The sequence below is a fragment of the Apteryx rowi genome, unplaced genomic scaffold (genome assembly GCF_003343035.1).
Source record: "Apteryx rowi isolate R43461 unplaced genomic scaffold, aptRow1 scaffold_5, whole genome shotgun sequence".
Taxonomy (NCBI): domain Eukaryota; kingdom Metazoa; phylum Chordata; class Aves; order Apterygiformes; family Apterygidae; genus Apteryx; species Apteryx rowi.
Genome location: NW_020450760.1, coordinates 6,311,048 through 6,334,200, shown reverse-complemented (window position 1 = coordinate 6,334,200; position 23,153 = coordinate 6,311,048). Strand labels below are relative to the sequence as shown.

Below are 23,153 nucleotides of genomic sequence, written 5' to 3'. Positions count from 1 at the left end.
AAGCTCAATCCCTAAACTACATAGGAATATCTCTAGCTTCTAATTCCAGCTATTGCAGTGTGCTAAGAATTTAATTTTCTTCCCTATTGGCTGAAGGGATTTCACATATCACATCATAGCTTTTCTCTGCTGAGTTCATTAAAATCTCTAAAGTTCTTAACAATACTTTAAATGGACTATGGTCCTTAATTCTCTCCTTGTCTTCGTGCTTTCCAAGGAAAAATACAATTCAGTTGATTCCTAGGCATGCTGGTTTAAGTATCCTTTCTCACTTGAAGGTCAATGGCCATCTCCTTGTTGACATAAAGGGAGGTGATACCTTAATACTGGGTTTAGTTTTGTTTACGCAGTCAGAGGTAATATTAACCCCTTTAGTCGGATCATATTCACTTGGTTATCTTTATGAAATGTAAGTCTTCTCAGCATCACAGCTTGTTACATTATAGTCTTCTACCTTGTCATCTGTAATATGTTGATTCATACTTCTTTTGTGTACAAGTCATGCTTGACATGCATTCATTGCTTGACATATTTGTGAAAACAATATTTACAGTTTGTTCCCTCAGATAGATACATCTCTTGTTTCCCAAGGATAGTATATTTTTGGTGAGCCACAAAAAGCCTGATTACTAACCCAGCTGGTGTTGAAAGCAATAAGCATTTCTCGAGCTGCATTTCAACAGGAGATGAAAAATACCAGAAATGGAGGATAAGAATGATCATGTTCTCACTTTATTACTCTACAGCAGTACTTTATTTGTAGTTTAGACACAATAATAATTTATAACAACATGGAATTCAACCAGGAGCAAGGCAAACTCAGTAAGAACAGTACAAAATTTAATCTGAACTAAATCTTACCTGAAACAGTGAGAACCTGAAATTGGGATGAGAGGGAGTTGACGGAGCACAAAAATCTGTAAGACACATTGATGAGAATCTTCCATCTGCCCAATGGATTCTGGTGTGTGTCTGGGAAATGACAGACCAGTAAATCTCAGCTCAATACTGAGCTAATTGATAGATGATGATCCAAAGAATAGAATTAGGGAATATCTGGATATATTAGGGAAGAGTTAACACAGTTTTACAAAAGAAGTCCTGTCTTACACATCTCTTGGAGGTTTTTTTCTTTCTTAATTTATTTTTTTAAATGAGTCAGTGGGTGACCCGACAGTGTTTATCCAGTTGATGTAGCTGACTTACAGGAGACATCTGACAAAGCCCTCACCAAAGATTCTTAATAAAATTACAGCTCCATGGAATAAAACAGAATGTTCTTATATATATAAATAGCTGATCAGAAGATGGGAAGTTAAAAAATAGTATAAATTCTCAGTTTCACAGTGAAGGGAGATGATTAGTTGAATCCCAAAGGGATTGCTGTAGGATCTGTGTTTTTCAATATATTCATAACTAATCTGGAAAACAGTGACAAATGTTACTGATGATATGAAGTTATTTATTTGGAGCAGCAAAGGCAAGAGCCAGATGTTAACAATTGCAGAAGGATTTCACAGTACTGAGTGACAGGGCAATAAAAGGTAAGATGTAGGGAAATGTAAAATGAGACTCATGGGGAAAAACAATACTAATTTTACATGGACAGTAATTTGCTGTGATCTTCCTATTGAGTGATGTCAAGAAAGAGATCTTGGCATTTGAACAATTCTACTGAAAAGGTCAGACTATTGTTCATCAGTGGTTAAAAAAGCAAATTCAATGCTAGGAATTTATGATTAGTAAAGAAATAGGGGAAAAAAGCATCGTTTTACCACTGTACAACTGCAAGGTGTGCTTATATYTTGAATTCTGTGTGCAACTTTTACTCCCCCACTTCAGAAAGTGTAGAGTAGAACCGGAAAAGTTACRTAGAAGGACAACAAGAAAGATGAAAAAATGAAGTTATTGCAGTATGAGGAACTATTGAATAGATTATAAATCAAGCCTTGAAAAAAAGATGACTGAGGAGGTGTATGTTAATGTATTTAAAATTACAATCAGAAAAAATGAATAGGAAAGGACTGAGCACCATTTTCCAACATAACTCTGTGAAGCACCTAATGACAGGTGTCATGTTAAATAAAAATACAAACAGCATTTCACGCAAGCGTTAAGTGGTGGAACTCCTTGCTAGGGGGCACTGCAAAGAGTAAAGGGTGACATGGCTTCTGTTAGCAACTGGATGAAGGCATGGAAGAAAAATCCACAAAGAATTTATAAATATAAATAAGTTTTCTGTTTCAGACAGCCTTTGAGCTACAAGTCTCTGGGGAAAGGAAAGCATCCTGGTGTAGTGTGTTTAACCTGTTTAGCTAGTCCCTGGACATCAGCTACAAGCCACTTTTGAAGAGAGCTTATCTGGAAAGCTGGATCACTGTGTTTGATTGTGCGTCAACTCTTACCCTCAAGTCAGGACCAAGCCCAGCTCTGTTTTCTATGCACACATGCTCTGGTGTAGTGAGGAGATACATACACTGGCCAGTGTACTCTGTGTAGGGCTTTAGAAACAAGCCGCAAAATCCCACTTTCAAAGTAAAGGGATGCAGAGCTTCATCCTAGTGATAGTTCCTCAAATGTTCAAAGAGGGAGAGAAAGGAACCTGCACATCTGTGCTTCTGATTTTCCTCAAGGATTTGACAGATGGTCCATGCTATGCTGGATCCTTTTCCCCTCACAATGACTCTTAGGCTGATGAAAACACAGCAATGCAGAATAAATCTTAACTTCAGTGATAGCACTCTGAAGTGCATAATGATAAAAAGCCATAAATGAATTATGTATAAACTGCATATATAAACACAGACATGCAAATTTGCTTTATGAATGCCTGAGTAGATTAGCCATATCCAGAGTGACTTAGGTCTATGATTCTCACTGAATCTAGATAGAACTGGGATTCATATGTCAATCAGACATGAAAAAGCAGGAGTTCAGTTTCTGACTGCCCTTAAAATCATGCTTTTAGGGTACAGAATTTCACACTTCATAGTTTTAAGATATATTCAAGATTTTCTTTACTTTTCTCGTAATAATTACATCTCTAGAAAGCACTCCAAACTAGATGAACACTGAGTGAGGGAGAAATACAGCTCGTTTATAATTAGGAAGTGTGCAAAATGGTTGTGTCACCATTTTGATATTGCAAAGCTTTAAAGACAATATTTCAACTCTAAAACCTCAGAAAAGAAAGGATATAATGCCATTTATTCCATTCGTTAACCCCTTAAAAGTTTCCTGTGCATGTACAGTACCTATTGATTGGAGAATAACTGTGGAATTTATTTATTTTCTATAGCTTTCCATCTCATGTGGAAAGCAAACTTCTTACACTGGAATGGCTGGAAACAGGCTTTCTAAATCCATATTTATGCACCAAAGCAAAAATGTCTTAATAATCTGCTCTCCATGCTTACATGTGCAGATACCTGAAAGAAATGTTAAATTGCTTGATATTTTGCTGGCCAAGTCATTTTTTTTATCAAGGTACCTTGCTGTGGTTTAAAGAAGGAGTGTAATTTTAAAATCCAGCTTTGAAAACTACAGTTATGCTAGCGGACAGTTTATCTACTAAAAAGTCTACTGACCCTAAATATCTCTTCTTTAACTTGTTCTTTGAGTGGTAATAATTTGCTGAAAAGAGACATTTTTACAGCAACCGCAGTGGCTGTTCAATGAGCCATGCCTAACAAAGTAATAATGTTTTATTAGCCCAAGCTAATCTGACAGTTTGCTGCTGGCACGGTATCTGTTAGTACAGCTGGTGAATGTCATGTGTGTATGCATATGAAATAAAGATCTCTCCTTGCAAATTTTCCTTGTTTTTCAAGGATTATGTGGTAGAATCTTCATTTTCAAGTTGTTTTCTCATATAATTCCCCCCCCCCCACACACAATTTTAAAGATCAGGATCCAGTTAATGAGAATACCATGTTCTTTGTTTTGAGTTTTGATAGAGGTTATTTTCAAGCTTAGCATTGGCAATGCCTATACCAAATTCATATTCTAGTTGTTTGGGTACGTCAAAGTTCGTATCATCCAAGAAACCACAAACAATACGGCCAAGCCTGTAATATCACCAACATAGATCATTGCGTCAGAGTACAAAAGCCCCGTGTGCAGCACAGAGCAAACTTCCCAAGACACAGAAATAGTGACAGGTTTAAATTTGTAGTATCTTCATTTATACTCTGGAAATGTGTTGGGTTTTTTTTTTGTTGTTGTTCTCATGTGGATGGTAACAGAACAAGGGCAAGATAGTGCCTTGCATAGAGATTTTCAAATTCTGAGCCAGGGTTTCCCATTTTTTCCACTGTGAGTTAGATTAAAGCAGTGGCCCCTGCTATGCCGGTCTCATGCAGGAGCATGTGCATGCTGCATCAGGGGACATGCAGGGGAGAGGCCTCCTGCTCTGTTGCAGAAGAGGGAGGGAAGGGATGGGTACCACCTACCAGCACTCTTGCAAGCAGAGCTCCAATGTGCACCAAGGAACATTCACCATAGCTCCAGAGGCCCAGTCAGAGAAACCCAGTGAAGACTCTGATGGCAGCAAAAATTTCATCCTTGTAATTGATGGCTTCTTAGTGTGGAAAGAAACAGCAGATTCTCCAGGAACTTGAAATTCTTACTTGAATTGCATGGAAATGTCATTTAGGGTTTGATTGGGGTGCCTGAAGTTTTGGGGCATCCTCATGATCAAGAGAAGAGAGACACCTCAAAGCACAAATCCTGTAACATGAATTTATTGCTATTTTGTCCCTGGACAGTTTAATCTACAGTCACAATCAGTGACGACCTCTGAATAGTGAGAGGACAAGACAAAACCTATATTCACAGTACTGGCTAGTGCAGCCTCTTTGTGTTTCCCACCAAAATTCATCAGGGCTTTATGAACATCCTGCAAAAAAAGGAGGCAAATTTCATAGGAACAGGAATCAGATGGTGGTGGTGTGAAGGGAGATTCCTGATGGAGTGACTCTCTGGAGCAAATGCATGGGAGAAAACCCGACCTCAGGACAGGAGACAGACCTAGTGGAGAATATGAAAATGAGAACTGGGGATGGCAGAAAGGACTTAAATAGAAAGGGAAAAAGAGAAAGAACTCCTGTGCTCCTACAACAACATACCTGTATCCATATATCAATAAAAAACTTAGTCAAAATCTGTGCAGTTTTATTTTCCAAAGATTTCTTGTGGGATCATTCAAATCAATCAATATGGCAGAGAAAGACTAAAACTTGGGGATCAAAGTCAGATGTTAAAACATGGTATTTGCGGAATGATGTCCCTCTATATAACATATCTTACTTTTAAAGAAAATACAGTTCACAAAATCCATGGATTTTTGTCTCTGTGCAGTAGAATCAYAGTGTCATAATTTAGGTTGGAAGATGATCTCAATAGGTCATCTAGTTCAACCCCTGCTCAAAACAGGCCTACCTAGACCAGATTGCTGAGGGACACCCCTCAAAGGATGGGGGTTTCACAGCCTCTCCGGGCAACTGACCACCCTAATGGTAGAGTTTTTTTCCTAATCTGAATTTCCCATATTTGAACTGTGCATTAATCTGCTTTTTAATATTTGCTTTTCAATCTCAAGTAGTAATTGAAGGAAAACCTCCTGCTCCTCGGTCTGCCAGGTTGAAGGTGAGGCCTTTGTGCAGCTGACTCTGAGCAGCCACTTTGGACCCAGGGAGAGCATTGCAAAAGCGATGGAGAGGCTCAGAGGTGAGAAGAAAATGTTCTTGTCAGCATCTGCCTCTGTCATGACCTGCTTGTAAAAATCTAATGCAGAGTCAATGTTGCTGAGGGCTACCTTAAGATGAGCCAGGTTTCAACTACTTTGCTGCTTTCCAGGGAGATGTTTAAACAATTTACAACTCTTAAGCTGAACTAATCACTGGCGACCAGTTAGTATGTGGGGGTGAAACATAATCACATAGTGGACTTTTGTTGGCTTGCCTGCCATTTACAATGTCAAAGAGGAATGAAACTGCCATCTCAGTAAGAATTCATAATGAAAATTACCCTTCCCTCCATAGAGTGTCATCAATATTTTGTTATAGAGGTTAATTTTATGCTAGTTCAGATCTATGACTGAGCTCAAAGCCCGGCAAGCAAACAGTGAGAGAAAAGGGACTTAATTAATGCCTTTGAAGTAGTTTCTAAAGAAAGACTGGAACACCCATTAAATCCACACAGTGCCAAAAATAATTCCTCGCTTTTGCCCACAGAAATGAGATACAAGGCTTAAGTCTCAGTGGTTAGTTCAGTGTTGCCAAACTCCACGAATACTGAAGTGTTTAGAGAGGCTGTTTTCCCCTTAAACTTCTCTTGAACTTTCATCATCTTCCCCCTTCCAAATTCCACCTCCATCCAAAGCACACATGTCACATTCAAYGGGAGTGTTTTGGAAAGAAAACAGAGCTGGAATTCTTGGGGGATCATAGGAAGAACCATGCTGGGGATCAATGTCAGTTAAAAAAAACCAAACTGGACAAACACAGTCTTTACTGTTAAAAAAAATGGAAGGATGGGACATACCAGACACTCCTTACCACCTCTAAACTATTTTTTTTTAATTTTGCTATGCTGAATTAAATGAAGATGTATACCTGTGATAGCTTAGTTTGTACAGCAACACAATTACAAAAAAAGATTTATTTTCTGAAAGAGACATAAGGATCAAAACTATATGTTTGCCCCAACTGTCTTTTTCATCCTCCCCTTTTTCTTCATTTCTTTTTACTGCAAAAAGTGAATTATTGCTTTAAGCAGCCTCCACTTGTTATACTATCCAAAAACTGGCCAAAACATGAGTCATCTCAGATTGGAATAGCTCTGAGTTTCATTTATGATTCATAGAACTTTATTGAATGAATTGGATGAAAATGGGTCTAAATTAAACATTGAATCAAACTCCACTGTACCATATCTACAAAATCAAGAAGAGATTGGGGAGATTCAGCATCGGAGAAGCGACAGTGTGGTTGCAAGTGCAAGTGGGAACCTCGGTTTGAGCATCTTCTCATGGCACTCCCCTTGCCACCACATCATCGCAGGGCAGGAGCCTGTGTTAGCGCAACTGTGGCAGGCTGAATATGCCAGCTCTGCTACTTTGAGATCAAACTGCAGCTAACTGGTCTAAGCTTGTACCCTGTGATTAAATGACATCTAACTGACAGAGGTGAAAAGTTCACGGTGTTAAATCTTCTCTCCTGCAATCATTTCTTTTGATTCTCCTTCCTTTGGCATCATTTTCTGGCTTATTTATGCCAAAAGCTTTAACATCTACTAATTAAGTTCCAATCAAGCCTTAGAAAGACTAACAGTCTACAMTGCACAATGGCTTGCCCAGACAGATGAGCTGATTAGCCTAGGCATGCTGCCAGGTTGCTCTTGCTTTTCTGTGTCCCTGTGGAGACATGCTGTTTCAAGGCAGATGCAGGAGGGACCTCAGCCTGTGCCTCTGGCCCTCGCAGTGCACCGAAGACATTTTGGCCAGCTTGGTAGCCCCCTCGCCTTCCCACCTGCTCCCCAGGACTGCTCTGGACCAGGCAAGTATATCCATAGACTTCTGCCTCTTTCTGGGGAAGAGCTGTGCTCTTCAAGACGTGGCATGTTTCTTCCCAGAAATTCCAAAGACATTTCCATTCATGTAACCACTCCACAAAAGCAGACATTTTTCCTGCTCCCTACAGAACACCTCTGCGGAGAGGTGATTCTCTTTACCACCACTGTCAAAGCCACCCTTCTGTACGGGTGAAATAAAAAACTTTACCATAATTAACACAGGTAAAAATGGCTCTAGCACAAGTGTTAGCTCATACTCACAGCTGTCTCAAGATGCCTGTTGAGCCAAGCTCTCATCTTCTGCTTTTTGTTCTATTACTTGCCCTCCATATATATATAAGGCAATTAAATAGTGAGGTAAAAACTATCATGGATGCTGTAAATCTGCTTCTGAGAAAGCTCTCATCCTTTTTCTTTTTTTAAGTATTTTATACCAGGCACCTAGTAGTTTAGGTGCTTTTGCAGATACTGTGCTAAAAGTCTGACACACATTTCTCAATTAATCTGTAACAAACACTTACAGTTCCATTTAAACAGGAGAAACCTCATAAGAAATGTCAACACCAGCTACTTTTGAGGAATGAGAGATGTAAAGAATTTGATGGAAAGCTAACAGTTCTAGCTAAAGAATGGTTTGCTAATGGGGCCATCCCTTTCTGATGGACACTGTAAACTCAATTCTTTGCCAGCCCTTTTTCCCAGATTGAAATAATTTCTGACTGAGGTTGTTTATGACTTATGGTTTATGGCTACATTTGATTTCTGGATGTTGAAGCACATTGCTTTCCCTGGAAAGGTGAAGTGGGAAGGGTTAGTGAGATATTCTGACAGCTCTATAACTTCAAACTCTGAGGCCATAATTTCAAAGCAGTTCTCAGAAAGCAAACAGATCCTCAGGAAAAGCATCCCATGAATCTTTATCCAAAGAAAGTTGCAGCCAAAGCCTGGGACCAGGTAAACTTCAGCATGCACAGGAGGAAAGTTTCAAAAGAGAGGAAAGGAGGAAAAGGTAATCATATTTCCAGTGCTTGACCTGCTTGTGTGCATCAACATATAGTTATCATAATACTGTACTGTCATCTTCATATATATTTTCCTAATAGGGAAGAAATACTATGCTACATGTAAGATTAAAATGACTAAACCATATTGTATTTGAAGAAGAGAAATACAACTCTTTGCCAAGCCTCTGCAGCAGTCAAATAACCACAAGCCTTCCATCCTGCCCTGCAGATATTTTGACAGAGCACAAGCCAGGAATCTGATATATAACAGAATTACTGAGTTAACATTATGACTTTACATTAAAAGAGTTGGAAATGTTAGTGTGAAATGCATTCATTTGTACTGTTGAAGGACAATTTGGACTTTGTTCTGGCTTTTTCAGTCTTTTAGCAGCCAGTGGTACAACTGAAGTCAGCTCCCTTCAGAAACCATTTTCAAGGTCCATTGCAAGAATGAAACTTGCTGCATTAAGGCCCCCCCATTCTGAGCTGGTGGTGCTCAAACCATACCTCACATAAGGCAACTATGCGGCTGGTTGCTCTGACATATGCCAGAGTGATGTATTTGGTATTTTGGGTTACCAATGCTTCGTGAAGTCTGCCGGAGTGCAYTGCCTTCAACAATATATCACTTACAAGGGCTTCCTGAGCTTTACTGTGATTAGCAGGTGATGGATGCCAGCTATGTGGATCTCAGACATGGCATCTTCATAGCAGCCAAGTTCCTGGTGGCAACAGAAGCTACATTTTCAGCAATCAAAAAATCACGTGGTTCTTTGGGACCTGAGCAATTCACATAGTATTGGTTTAGGAATGCATGTTAATTATTAATTGTGTGACAATTACTACACTGTCTGACTACATAATGAAATACATGATACCTGATTTGAGAAGTCAGACACCACCAGGTGATGTGTCTGTGACATGAATGGCACCAACCAATTATTCTCCCGCAACGTTTACTATTTTCCCCATGAAGAGGATGTCGTGAGTATGTTGATCAATGATCAACACAAGGAAAGGCCAGTTAAATTTGATGGTAGGAAGAAAAGAAAGAAATAAGACTTCCTCAACAGTGACTGCTGCTGCCTCAGTGCTATTCTTGTTAACCTTCAACAGTGCCTAACTGCCTGCAAAAAAAGGAGCTTCTTGTTATAGGGCCAGGAGCTGGGAAGGAATTTGCCCGGGCCCATCAGTGGTAAGTGCCAGTGCTACTGCTTTCCACACTTCCCTAGGGTCAAGATTCAACATTTGCCCTCGGGGTGTCGATCCTTCAAGCAAAGGATGCTAAGTTCATAGTTAGGCTGCTAAGTAAGAGCGATCCTATTTTAAGAGAGGCAGAGCAGTAACAGTTCCCAGCAGTTTCTAAACACTTTCTATGCTTTCAAAATTTTGATTTAGATGTTTAAGCACACTTTTAAGAAATGGAAATACAGTGTAGACTTTGTGAAATTCCTCATAGAAAAACTTTCAGAGCTGCATTTTTACACCTTCAAGCACTCATTTATATTTACAAAAACAAAAAATATACTCACCTGTCACCACAGATCTTACCTTTAAAGAAAACACAGTTGGCAAGAACCATCATAGTACAAAGGTGAAGACCTGTGACCAAGTCAGCAACTTTCCCATGGGTTTTTCTCTCTATGTATTCATTGACTTGCTTTTCAGCTGCTGCTGAATTTTGGAAGCTAGTAGAAATAGCTTCAGCACCTTGGTATTGTACCTTCAGCCTTTTGGTATTGTCCAGAAGTTTCTGAGGGGTGTCAGTTCATGATTGACATCAAGGGCATTGCCTATGCTCAGCTGGATCTCGCTGTGGCTGGACAAGAGGTTGGAAGCCCTCATGGACCTCTTGCTCCTCCTTGCCGGTGGCCCCTGTTAGAGCATTGCAAAGGCAGCTGAGAGGCTCAGAGGAGAGAAGAAAACCTTTTTGTCACCTGCCCCTGCTGTGACCTGCTGCAGAGTCAGCATTGCTGAGGGCTACCTTGAGATGAGCCAGGTTTTCATGGACTTAACTGCCTTTTCTTTTGAATCGATCTGATTATCCTGCACCCTGCAGTGGCCAGGGACAACATGCTCTGAATGGTGGTATGTTACAACTGAAAAAGAGCTTAATTTCCTTCCTGATTCTACTGTTTAAAAAAAAAAGCATATGTAATAAGGACTAATCCAGTACAAAAGTGAGAATTACCCATCTTTTCTACAAAATTTGATGCAACATTTCCATTTAAGATATTCTTTTTGTTATTTCTTCTCTCCACACCTAGACCCTGTGGCCCAGCAAAATATCCATCAGAAACATAAGGATGTTTTAATTCATTTCTTGAAAGTAGTCTATAAATAAGGATGGGAACACTCACACAATTTGTAAAATACTGATTTTTTTTAACACCACTAAAAGGAGAGACAAACTTAATTCTCAGATGAATATAAWGTTGTCAGAGCCATAGAAGAGAGAATCCCTTCCAGACCTGTTTGGTCTGCCTTTAAATTAATCCTCTACTTCTATTTTCTTATGAAGCTTGGTTACATGATTTGATAGCATCCAGCCTTCTGTTTCTGAATTTACAGCAGAACACTACACTCCAAGACCTTCAGTTCCTAGATCAAGGACCATGAGTTTTCCTGCAATTTGGCACTTTTGGTGCCAGAGTTATTAATAGTTTCTAGAAACATATGTCAATCAGCTCTGTGTCAAATGGCTCTTTCATAATGTTTCACTAATGCTACTTCGTTTTATGCACATTCACATTGAAAACATTTCATTTCCTTTTTTGCACCTGCATCCTATATATTTTTAAGTTTTCTGCTTTTTATAGATTATCTACCTTATGTTGTATTCATTAAGAGTTTTGGTAACAAAATTCCACAATATTATCATAGTGCTGTGTTTATGCAAACATGCTTAGTAGTCCTCTTTCTTTGATACTTTTGTCTATCTAATGCTCAGGTCCATGGCTGTTCATGAATATGGAGCTGCTCCCTCAGAGCCTAAGTGCATTTGTTTATACACTAGTCATATGATTTTAGGTCCTCTGTCTTACAACCATACATCTCCATTACTTATCCATTGGTTAGACAAATATATATATTAGATAYCACTATGTTGCTAATAGCAGCAATATGCCCTTTGACCTGCAGTAGGGCATTGCAGACTTGGGTGTTGCGTATCAAACTGAACAATGTAATCTGAGCAAGAAGGAATACCACATAATTTGGCTGGTGCTAAAAATATAAAATACTTTTCATAGTTAAAAAGAACTTGGTCTCTACAACTGCTAACCTGGAAGGATAGTCTACTGTTCTGGTTGCTTTTTATCTTCCTTTAAAAGTTACCCCTGTCAGCTGCTATGTTTAATTTTCAGGAACAAAGGAAACRTTATTTTTGCTGTATGTATGTTGGCATATAGTAAAACATCTGAACCCTTCTACTGCTTTCATTTGCCTAATGGTGATTTGTGAAAAACTGAAGAGCACCTTTAAAGATGAAAGCAAAAGCATACCAGCATTAAGGGGAGTCTCTTACTTCAGGGATGATGGGGTCCAGCCTCACCAGTACTTTATGAACCTTTCTAAAATTTTTCTTCRTCATTGTCTCCTAATAGTGACATGCAGAGAGAACAGTATCATACAATACAAGAACAGAATATGTTATTCATTACCAATATAACAATAACAAGACAAGCCTATTTAGTTGTTATATGTTAGAAAAAAGAAAAAAAAAGTGATCATTTTGTAAAGGACCTAAATTATGCTATGATTCTATGACAATTCTTGTTTAATGAGGATAAACCATCATCAGAATTATATGATTCAGCTTTGTCAGGAACTTTTCCTTTCAAGCAGGCAGCGTCATCCCTCATCAAAATATGGGCTCCTATTTGTGCTTGCATTTAACAGAGGCATTAGTGGGTCTTTCCAGCAGAATACTCAATTTGCTTTTCAGCAGACAACCTTTAAGGGTGTTGGTTATGTTACATGCCTTTAGTTTTTTCCTAGTTGATGCTGCACAGCGCTGGGAACAATGACAGACCTGCACATTGGCACTGACCACTGACTGCTTGATATATGTTATTTTCCTTGATTTACTTCAAGCATATTACTTCTCTATGCCCCCACACCAAGATATATTTTGTTACTTTCTGCTTGTCCCTTCTTTTATGATCTTTAGCACTACTCACAACAGCTACTGGTTTTCTTCCAATGCCTTTTAACTTCATGCAGTTTGTAGGTTAGTGTTAGATTTATCTCCACCATGGATTAATCCTGGTTTCTGAGCTCCTTGTTCATGCCTTTATGCTTTGGATGACCTTTATGGATAATTCTTTCCTAGTGATGACAAGACAACAAATACAGTTTATTGCTATTCCTGCAATGCAAATCCCTTCTCTTACTTCAGAGAGCCGTTCAGTCTGTGCTGCTTCTGCTGGACTGGCAGCTCATCTTCCACGGCTGTTGCTCAAAAACAGTCCTTCAGGAAGACAGTTTCCAGCTGCAGCTTTGCAGGCTCCTCTGCGGTTGCAGACATGCAGCCTGGAGGCCACCTGAGCGCAAGCTTGACGCAGGTTAGGAAGGGTCTCTTGGTCCTCGTCAGTCTGCAGGGGCACATGGGGTCAGCCATGCCGTCCCACGGGACAAGGCTGGGCAGCATCACCCTGCCACTGGGCTTCTCCATCACAGCAGAAACCAACTGGAAGAAAGCTCCTTGCCCTGCTGTATTGAGACATCTTGATCATGAAATTCACTGTCATCAGAAAAACCAGCAAGCAAACAAAAATTTTGGTTTCCTCTTATGTCCAATCTTGAAAGCTGACCTAATATTTCTAGAAAGCCAGACACTAAACTCAAAATCTCAATAAGACAGAGTCCAGTACATGTGGACAGATGTCATTTTAAAGTATTTTAAGGATTCTGTGAGTGGAATAAACGGCCCATAAACTTTAAAGAATTGAGCTTTGAAGGGGAAAATATGCTGTTAGGACATATTGGTAGAGCTGTAAGTATTAAAAGCGTTATATGAGGTGATTGGAACATTCCGGTCTTCTACATTCAAGGAAAATATGTTCAAGCTGGAACAAGTGTAAAAAAGTGATATTCAGAACATGCACACAATAAGAAGCTGAAAAACAGCTAGGACTGTTAAGTATAAAAAAGCATAGGTTAAGGGAAGATAAGGATGAAATCTGCATATATAGAGAGGTAAACACCAGAAAAAGAAAAGAGCTATTTCAGATAACAGACTACACAAACATAAGAAATGAAAGGTTTTAAACTGGGTTGAAACAACCTGAAGTTACAGATTAGAGGAAGGTTTCTAACCATCAAAACAGCAGAGGTAAAAAACCCAAAAAACTGATTTTATGGTGAAACTTAATCTGTTCATGAATGAGATAACATAGTACCTGACTCATGTCATTATTTAAGAACTAATCTATAGGGAAAAATAGGTTACATATATTTCAAGATTACACTTTTTACTGGGGGAGGGGGGAGACATAGCTTTCTGAATTCAATAAAATATGTAATTTATATTATAGAACCACACAGTTATATACCATTTCAAATTAAGTACCTCACTTATTAAGTATCCTTGCTTGTGAAGATAACATATAGGAAAGGGGCCCATTGTATTACAGTTTCACAAAATAGCTCCCAGTATTTTTTCAGATGTAAGGTCAATGTACAGGTTGGTTCACGCTCTTACACACACCTTGTTTTTTTCCATCCACTTATAAATAAGTTTAACACCAAGCTTACCTCTCAAAGGGATTTCTGATTGGTAAAAAGTCATTTATTTTTTTCTTACTAGCAAACAGGGACTATTGATCTGGGGTCCCTGAGGGACAATAAACAAAATCTCCTGGTATTTGCTCATTTGTCATCGTAGAGCTGGACTTTGACATACTATCCTGAAGCAGACCTAGGATCGCCACTAACTTTTACGTGACCTTCTATAAATCAGTTTATCTGTATTACACCAAGATCAAGTCCTTGTATGTTTAATGGTATGAAGGCAACTATTCACTACTAAACATCAAACGGACCAAATACAGTTGTCAGTAAGAAAGTTTTGTCATTGCTTTTGGTTTACATGACTTTGAGGAGGGTGCTGAGAGTGAATGTCTAGTGCTGTCGAGCTGGCAGCTAGACAGAGACAGGATCATATATTCCTTATCAGGATACCTACAGCTACAGTTTGGTAATATTAGTAACATTAGTTTAATCTGTCAAAGAAAATTAAGAAGAACCTAACCAATCAAGATAATTATATTTTAGAAATGATCATCATCATTTTTAAATTATATTTGTTTCACAAACATTTTAAGACCCTAAAATTAAAAAAAGCTGCCATTTATATTTTGCAATTTTCTACCAATTCTAGTTATCCTATAGCAAAATGATCTAATCAATCAGTAATTTAAGTGCTTTCACTGGCTTTCTATATTTTTATGAAGATATGTTAAGAATGTTCATTTACAAAATAAAACAAAACAAAATAAAACAATTTAAATATTTACTGATTTGTATGTCCTTCCATTCATAACCCTAAAACTATCTAGTGTGGTTGGTATTTTAAAATGGTGTCAGCTGAGAGTCTCTGTAAAACAACATAACGCAATAGCAATAAATTAGACTCATGAAACCTTGACTGAAAAAGTACAAATTTCTAATCACAATATGTTTTTATTCAGTAGCAATAATCCACTGCTAATATTTAGAAAGGTGACTTTTCAAATATTACTTGCATTTTTGTATGTGTGCCTGTGGTAATCTTCTGAGTTTAAGCAGCTTAACAGTCCCTAAGAAAGCTCTGTTTTTCCTAGGGAGGAAATACAAACATTCTGGAGTTATAATTTTTCATTCCTCCTCTTTTCTACCAAAGTCTGACAGTCTAGCTGGAACGTGTGATAGTGAAGGTGGCCTCAGTAGGAAAAATAACAAATGACAGTGTCAAGATATCTATAAAAGGAAGGTGGTACTATCGCATGGACTGCTTCACCATACTTTTATCTCAGTGAAATGTCCTGGYACTGACACAGCTATATTAGCAAAATAAAGCAAAAAGAAACAAAAGTCTTTTTGCTGGTATTGCTTCCTTTGTTTTTAGAACAAACATCATTTGTAAGGCAAAACAACCTTCTTGTCTGCATGAGGAGGGTTTCATACAGGAGGAGACAGAGGGAGGCAGGCTAGAAGAGCTGTACTGATAAACACTTCTTGGGGTGCCCTACAATGTTCCAGGCAGCGGAGCTTCACGCCATACTTGGCAAAAAACAAAGAAAGGAGTGGGAATTCACTCCAATATTAAGGGAATTTGCATTTGAGATGAGTTGCCAAAAGTCAGCAGATTAAACAGACAGGATTTACAGCCTCCCACTTCCTTTTTCCTAATTCCCTTTCCCTGCCCTTCCCTGCTGCACACTGAGTGCACAGTGTAAGGCAGATTATCCAAGAGCCTTCAATCATCTTGAATATCCCACCGGAGCATGACAGAAAGGGCTTCTTACAAAACAGGAAAAGTGACTTATGTTTTTTAACACTACAAGCTATACATAGCTGTAGACAGGAAGGAAATACCAGTAACTTTGGGGCAAGGAAAAACAGTGTTTGTGTTTTAAGGGATTATAAACATATATAATGATAATGGTTGAAAGAAATGCACTAGTGGTGTGTATGTGCAAATGTTTTGCTGGATCACAGGAATTGAGCCAGCACTGTATGTATGCGCTACAGCATGTCTTCTGGCCAATCAGTTCAGAGGGTTTACGATTTTCCCTATGAAGAGGATGGTGCGGGTGAATTTATCCAGAATCATCAAGAGAAAGGGCCTGTTGAATTTGACTCGACGTGGAGCAGGAAATTCACCAGATCTCCATATAATTTCCTTCACCGTGACTCCTGCTGCTTCRGTGCCATTCTCATGAACATTTAGCATGGCTTTATGGATCACCTGCAAAGAGACAAAGTGAAACAGCCTCCACATAACATCCTGGCAAGAAACAAGCAGCTACTTCTACTTCAGCATGAATCCAGTGGCTGCCAGATCAGGATCTGCATGCACTCTCCTGGGGGGCTGCAGCGGGAGGGGAGCAAGCTGGCCCCCTCTTAGCTCCTGTCTAGCCAGCCTGCCTGATGCGAGACGCGGCAGTGTGAGCCTCAGGAAGGCCATCGCCTACTGCTCTTCTTCACTCCACAGCACAACCACGTTGTGGCATCACCTCTGCCAACCAGTATTAACGTTACACAGAGAACAACCCTCTAACAGCAGGCAACCAAGGAGCATTCAGGATGACTGATGGAAAGAAACTCTGGAAGTAAACAAACCTAGTAATTTAGTCCAGACTTAGTTTTGCCTTTGGCAGCTTTGTGTATTATCATGAATCAACCCTATCATCTAAGTGAAAAAAAAAAAACTTTTTGAGGGCACTAGAAGGGCAGGAATAACAGCCTTTTACCCTCTGTAGGGTGAATTAGAGGATATTTTACCAAAGGTAATGTGCTACCTTTAGATAATTTTGTTTAGTAGCCAAAAGAACATTTAATTACATGTTTGCCTTCTTACTTGTCCTCAAACTGTGTGTGTGTATGTGTGTGTAACCCCTTGTGGGGAGGGGGGTAAGTATGCTTGGCTTCAGCTTTAGGAAAGATAGGGCTTGTTTTGCCTTCAGACTGGCAGCTGTTGATGTTTGAGTATTGCTTCAGAGAGACTGGGACAAACTTTTTACATGGTATCAGTGACAAATTCCCAGGAACCGACAAATTCTGTGAACACGGCATTGCATGTGCTGACTTACTTTTGAAACCATCAGTCCAGGCTCCTCAGTAATTCCTGACAGATCAGCTTTTTCAGTGAATAGATCAATCATACCCACTTGTTTGACTATCTTTTTCACATCATAGGTACCAGAAATAGAAAATCTAGGAATGTGCAGATGTATTTTTCTGTAACAAAGAAACAGGAAAAATACAGAGAAATTGTCATCCAGGTAATGCTCCTGAGTGGCTTCAGTCTAGTGACACTTCCCATTTATTTTCCTAACTGTTTAAAGTCTGCTTTCGGGGTTTGAATAGCATGTCTGACCAGTACAGCTACCTACAGTAGAGGGTTGGAGCAGTATCAGCCCATGTTTGCCCCTGTCTCCACAAATCCACTGTGCTGGTGGAAGGGGTGTTCAGGATTGCGGGGAAAAACAGGAAGACACAGTTAAACCGATGCTAGGACAAACAGAGACTGACTACTGCCAGGCAGAAGGTGTTCTTGAAAAGAACATATCCAGCAGTCCTAAGGCTGTTCTTATATAAAACATGGCGTGGGCCACCATGGAAGTCATCCCTGCATTGGCAAATAAGTAAAATTTCCTCTTTTGCATACAATGTGGCAAATCCCACCTGGCTTTTAACACCCTCATACCCAATGCTTCAAAAATAGCTACTCCATTCTAGTCTCACAATGCCCATATAAGACAAGGGTGTGCTAACTTCACCTTGGTGCTAAGAAACTTGTGGTTGAGCCAGGGACTTAATTCAAGATGGATCCCATGTTCAATGCCCTATTTATTCACTACCCACTGCTCTTTTTAATTTTCCAACTAAGAAAAAGGAAGGCATGGTCAGAGAGGGACCAGTAAATGAATAGGCTTCTGTACAGTAAGTAGACCTTTAATGTTTTGCCTCAGTGAGATACATGCTCCTAACACAGCCTTTTCTCACCTCAGCAAAACCTCTTACCTGTCTCGAAGGAACTTTTCCCATCGAGACACAGTTCTTTTCAAGAGAGCCTCTTCCACCTCCTTCATTTTCCCTTCATCAGGCAAAACAAATAATGCTGCAGCATTTCCATTGTAAGGTATCTGTACCAGCCAACAGGACAGCTCTTCATCATAGTGATTTCTGTAGTAACCCTTCCGATACATCATGTCAACTTTTACAGATATATTCTTATCCACAAAAAAATCCTCCTGTTTTGTATGTAAAGTATTGAAGGGTTTTTCCCAATGGGCTGATGACAAAAAGAAATACAATTCAGTGAAATACAAACAGTAATTGTCATTGTGAATAAGACAGGTCTAGTCCCCCAACCTTACTTTTGCTAGAGCAAATATTTTTTTTCAAGTTACCACACCCTCAGGTGTTACAGCATTGCAGCTCTTTTTTTCAGGTGCTTAAAGACCTCCACAAAGAGATAAAACCAAAAATACCATCTGTAACTTGAGCATGAGCCTATCATCATGTTAAAGAATTTATTCAGGAACAAAGATATTTGCTAAAAAACCAGTCTTTTCTCAGCCAGGGGAGTATAGAGACATTGATGCTGACAACACATAGAGATGGGAATCTTCTACAGGAATATTTTGCAAATACTGAACATGGGTTTCTCTATTTAAAATATTTAAACTGCAGTTTCTTTCCCTTAGGTTTTCACTCCCTGTAACAAGCAGTAAGCATCTAAGTCATAATCTTTGCACTCTACAACATTTCTTACCTTTGAAGAAGACATAGTTAACAAGAACCATCGCAGTGAGAGGATCAAGATCTTCCACTAACTTAACAATTTTCCCATTTGTTTTTTCCTCGATATAACTGTTGATCTGATTCGCAGCGCCAGAAGAGTTGTTAAAGTCAATAGAAAAGACTTCAGACTCATAAAAGCGTTTGACATCATCCAAGAACTTCTGTAGTGGTTTTAGTGTCTCTTCTATAAAAAGGGCACTGCCCAGGCTCAGCTGGAGCTCACTCTCTGGACGGTTCAGCATGTGGAGGAGCTGGAAAAAACCTTCATGTATTTCCTGCTCTTGAGTCTTTTTCAGGTTAAAGGCAAGTCCTTCCAGAACCTGCATCAGCGTTGCTGCTTTGGCACCAAGCGCCAGCATTGCAAATGAAGTAGAGATGCTTATGGGTGAAAAAAAAATGTTTTGATCGGTTGCCTCAGATGTGACCAGCTTGTAAAACGCAAATGCAAAATCAGCATTGCTGGGAGCTAGTTTAATAAAGGTTTTATTTTTATCTGGATAAACTCCTTCACTATGAGAACTATGTCCTGGGTAATATCTCCCTTTAGGATCATCCTGCTTGTTGTGGTGATAAGGGTGCTGATGACAATGGGCAACAATATACAGTCCAGCCAGCAAAAAACACAAAGTGGGCTTCATTTTCCGTTAAACCCTTTCTGGAAGACATACAGAACGTAACATGGAAATTAATTTCTTCATCTGTGTGTATTCCAGCCAAGTAAAATGACACTCACAGAACACACACTGTTCTCAAAAAACACCTCACTTTTATATTTCATGTTCCTGATGCCAGTGATTCCCAGAAACTGTCTCATGATAAATTATTTGTATAATAAGTGCTCTCTCAAAAGAAGTCATTTTGATCATATTAACATGTAAAAATAGCATAGGACTGATTTTTTTTTTAAGTTTTCAAATAACTGGAAGCTTATGACCTTTTCCCCAGTAACAGTTGGGAAACTGGTGGATGTCGTTTTTGTACTTGGCACTGTACGATAGCTACTGCAGCCTTATAAGTCTTCATCACTTGATTAAATGACTAGAGAGTTAAATCTGTTAAACAAAAATGTGATATAAACACAGATCATATTGTCTAGGACCAAAATTACAAAATACTTGTACAATTTCCTCAAAGATGTAATATTTGGCCACTGTGGCAGCAAACTCTCTGTAGGGATCTGTATTGTTTCCAGAATAATTTTTATTTAGCTATGTAAATTATCTTCTTTACTAGCAGCCAGTTTTTGCTGGTTCCTGGCATGTCCTGATTTTTTGCATAATAGATATATCACTTTGTTTACATGTTGAAAGGCACTCTTCCCAGACAACAGCATAATCCCCCAAAAAGAAATGCACAAATGATCCAAGAGAAAACTAAAAGGGTACTCACAGTGCAACAAAAAGGAGCCTATAATGTCCATCCGATCTTGACTGCTCCTTGTTCTACTCAGGACCACTAAACAGGATTAAGCAGCATGCGCCCATTAATCATTAATGAGTTCAGATAGAAACTACTGGTGAGGATGAACAGCAAACAGTAATGACACTGTATTTTCTGGACAGTTGTCCAACCCAAGCAAGCTAACACTGCTGGATGGTGGGGAAGAACTGAGACTGTATTTTTTGCAGTTTCCATGTTTGCAGACACTTCCTTACTTGCTGCAGCATGTGACTGGGGCTCAGGTGGAGCTAGAGGATTTGTATCTTGAAGCAGCTACTCTCCTCAGTGTGTCCTCCTGGGATAGGGGCTGAAAGCTACAGACATTATTGGTATTGGCTGACTAAAAACTTTTTTTTCCTACCTTCACAAAGTTGGGAGCGTAGCAGCTTGAGGACTGAATCAATAGTGGCACTGTGCAACAGGCAGCCTTGTTGGCATAGAGAAATGGTGCCTGGTATTCACATTAAAAGCCTGCTGTGCATATCTGCGAGGAGAGCCATATCCTGTGTGCCTGGAGCTGAACACTGTGAATTCAAGTGAAGGCTACCTGCTACCGTGTCCAATTCCAGGAAACAAAGCTTAAAGCACAGGCGCAGCCCTGAACTCACCCATAAGGGAGTGCAGCATCCCTGCCAGGCCGTCCTCCATGGCTTGTCTCAGATAAACAGGCTAGGGACACTGCCAGAGTCGTAACCTCTCTGTCAGAGTTTTAAACGTGGTAAGACACCTTCTGATTTATAAAGCCATCCTGACTTACCATATTGCACAATTACAACCTTTGACACCATGTTTAAGGTGTTGGGTTTTTCTTTATTTTAGCGGGGGCAGACTGTATTTCATTGGTGAATGGTTTCCAGGTTTCTTTAGTGAATAACAGCAACTGAAAACATGGCATTAGCACCCTAACGAGACAATTTCCAACCAATACAGCTGTTGACTCATGACTGTTGGCCACCACCTGTGACTAGGTATTTTGGGAGCTGGTGAAATCTTCCCCACAGCATTTTAAAGAAGAAAAAAAAAACCCAGCAAGACAGCAAAACTTAGGGAGAAGAAAAGTGTGGAAGGAAAAGGGACTTGGCAGCAAGCTCACTTCTGCTAGTGCTATTCAGTGAAAGGCACGGGCTAGCTGGAGCTGTAACACCAGGAAATACTCTGGTCCCTGGCAAGCAAATCAATACTAAATTATCTGGGCCAACAAACTGACAATTTCATCCTGAAACACAGACATGTTTAAAGAAGCACTTGATGGATAAGAATGTACATATAGTAATATACACAGGACACCCTGCGGAGAACTTTAGCTACTTAAGCCACAATCCTACAAGAACCTGTCGGAAATGATTTTCCAGCTGAATTTGAGTAAGAACTTGTGGCTTTAACTTATGAGGAGGAAGCTAGGAAGGAACTTAGAGGAACTTAGGAAGAGAAAAAAAATCCTTATTTAAATTGTAAAATAGGTAGTAGAAGAGATCCAGGTGAACTGAGTAAGCCATCTCACTGGGGAGAGGCTGGAACAGATTAGCACATACCTTCTTTTGTGTTGGTATTAATAAAGGTTAAAATGTTAATACAGTTTCTAGCCCATCATGGAAAATGAGCTAATTCTCAGTGCCAATGATACAACACATGGTGGAGCTGATCAATTATTTCTCATTTGCATCCATGATGATGCTGCAAGTCATATGATGAATATTCTCAAAATCAGCATGGTGAATTTCAATTTACCTCAGAGAATCACTCTTAAAATCTGAGATGAGTCTCAAATAATCTCTTATGTCCATTGGCACAACCTTATGTGCAACCTACAAGCAAAGAAATGTTATGTTTTTTGAATACCACAATGATCAAGAGCCAGGGACAAGTATTTTTAAAGCAATATTCTTTAGATAGCAGACTGGTTACAAAAGAGCATAGCAAGAGCAGGTATAGCAGAAAATGAACCACAGTGATTTTAATTCGGCACTCCCTAAAACTCTAAAGAATTGGGACAGGAGTATTAACTGAAGCAACAGATTCAGATCCAGCAACATTAATGGACATAATCAGTTCCTTATGCATTTCTTACAAGTGCATTGAGGAAAAACTGGAGGTTGATATATTCAGCACAATAAAATAAGCAGATAAAAAGAAGGAATGTGCCATAGATGTTATGCTGTATCTGGGCAATCCTCACAATAAAATGTTGTAGTATATCTTACCTTTAAAGAAAATATGGGAAGCCATAACCTTTGCTGAGAATCAATGTTTTTTCTACTTTGCTTCTTATTCCTTGTTATCTTCTTCACCTTATAACCAAAGATATATCAGCCTCAGAGATTCTAGAAGTTGTATCTGTTTCAGGCTATCATCTTCTGATACTATCTAAAAATGAATAAAGCAGGGAAAGAAGGTTTATGTCATTGCAGTAGCAGAAAAACATTCAGTGCGATTTACAGCTTGGAGATCATCCTGACTATTGACTGCATCAGGGAATAACAATTCAACRACGCCATGATGCCCAGCAAGTAACTAACACAGCCAGAGAGAGGACTTAATTTTCCTGGTTCCACTATGCCAAAACACTAGATATATCAAAGATAATGCACAGAATCCCTTCCTTAACTTCCAGGATAGCCAACA

At 39.3% G+C, this 23,153-nt stretch overlaps 1 protein-coding gene across 1 annotated transcript; it reads right to left on the bottom strand.

Annotated features, from left to right (window-relative positions):
- Positions 1–16,329: 16,329 nt before the first annotated feature.
- On the bottom strand, positions 16,330–19,729 carry LOC112972678 (alpha-1-antitrypsin-like). The gene is made up of 4 exons (XM_026079549.1): positions 19,063–19,729; positions 18,309–18,579; positions 17,375–17,522; positions 16,330–16,530 (listed from the first exon to the last, which is right to left on the bottom strand). The coding sequence occupies exons 1-4, from the start codon at positions 19,727–19,729 to the stop codon at positions 16,330–16,332; spliced, it is 1,287 nt and encodes a 428-aa protein (XP_025935334.1).
- Positions 19,730–23,153: the final 3,424 nt, after the last annotated feature.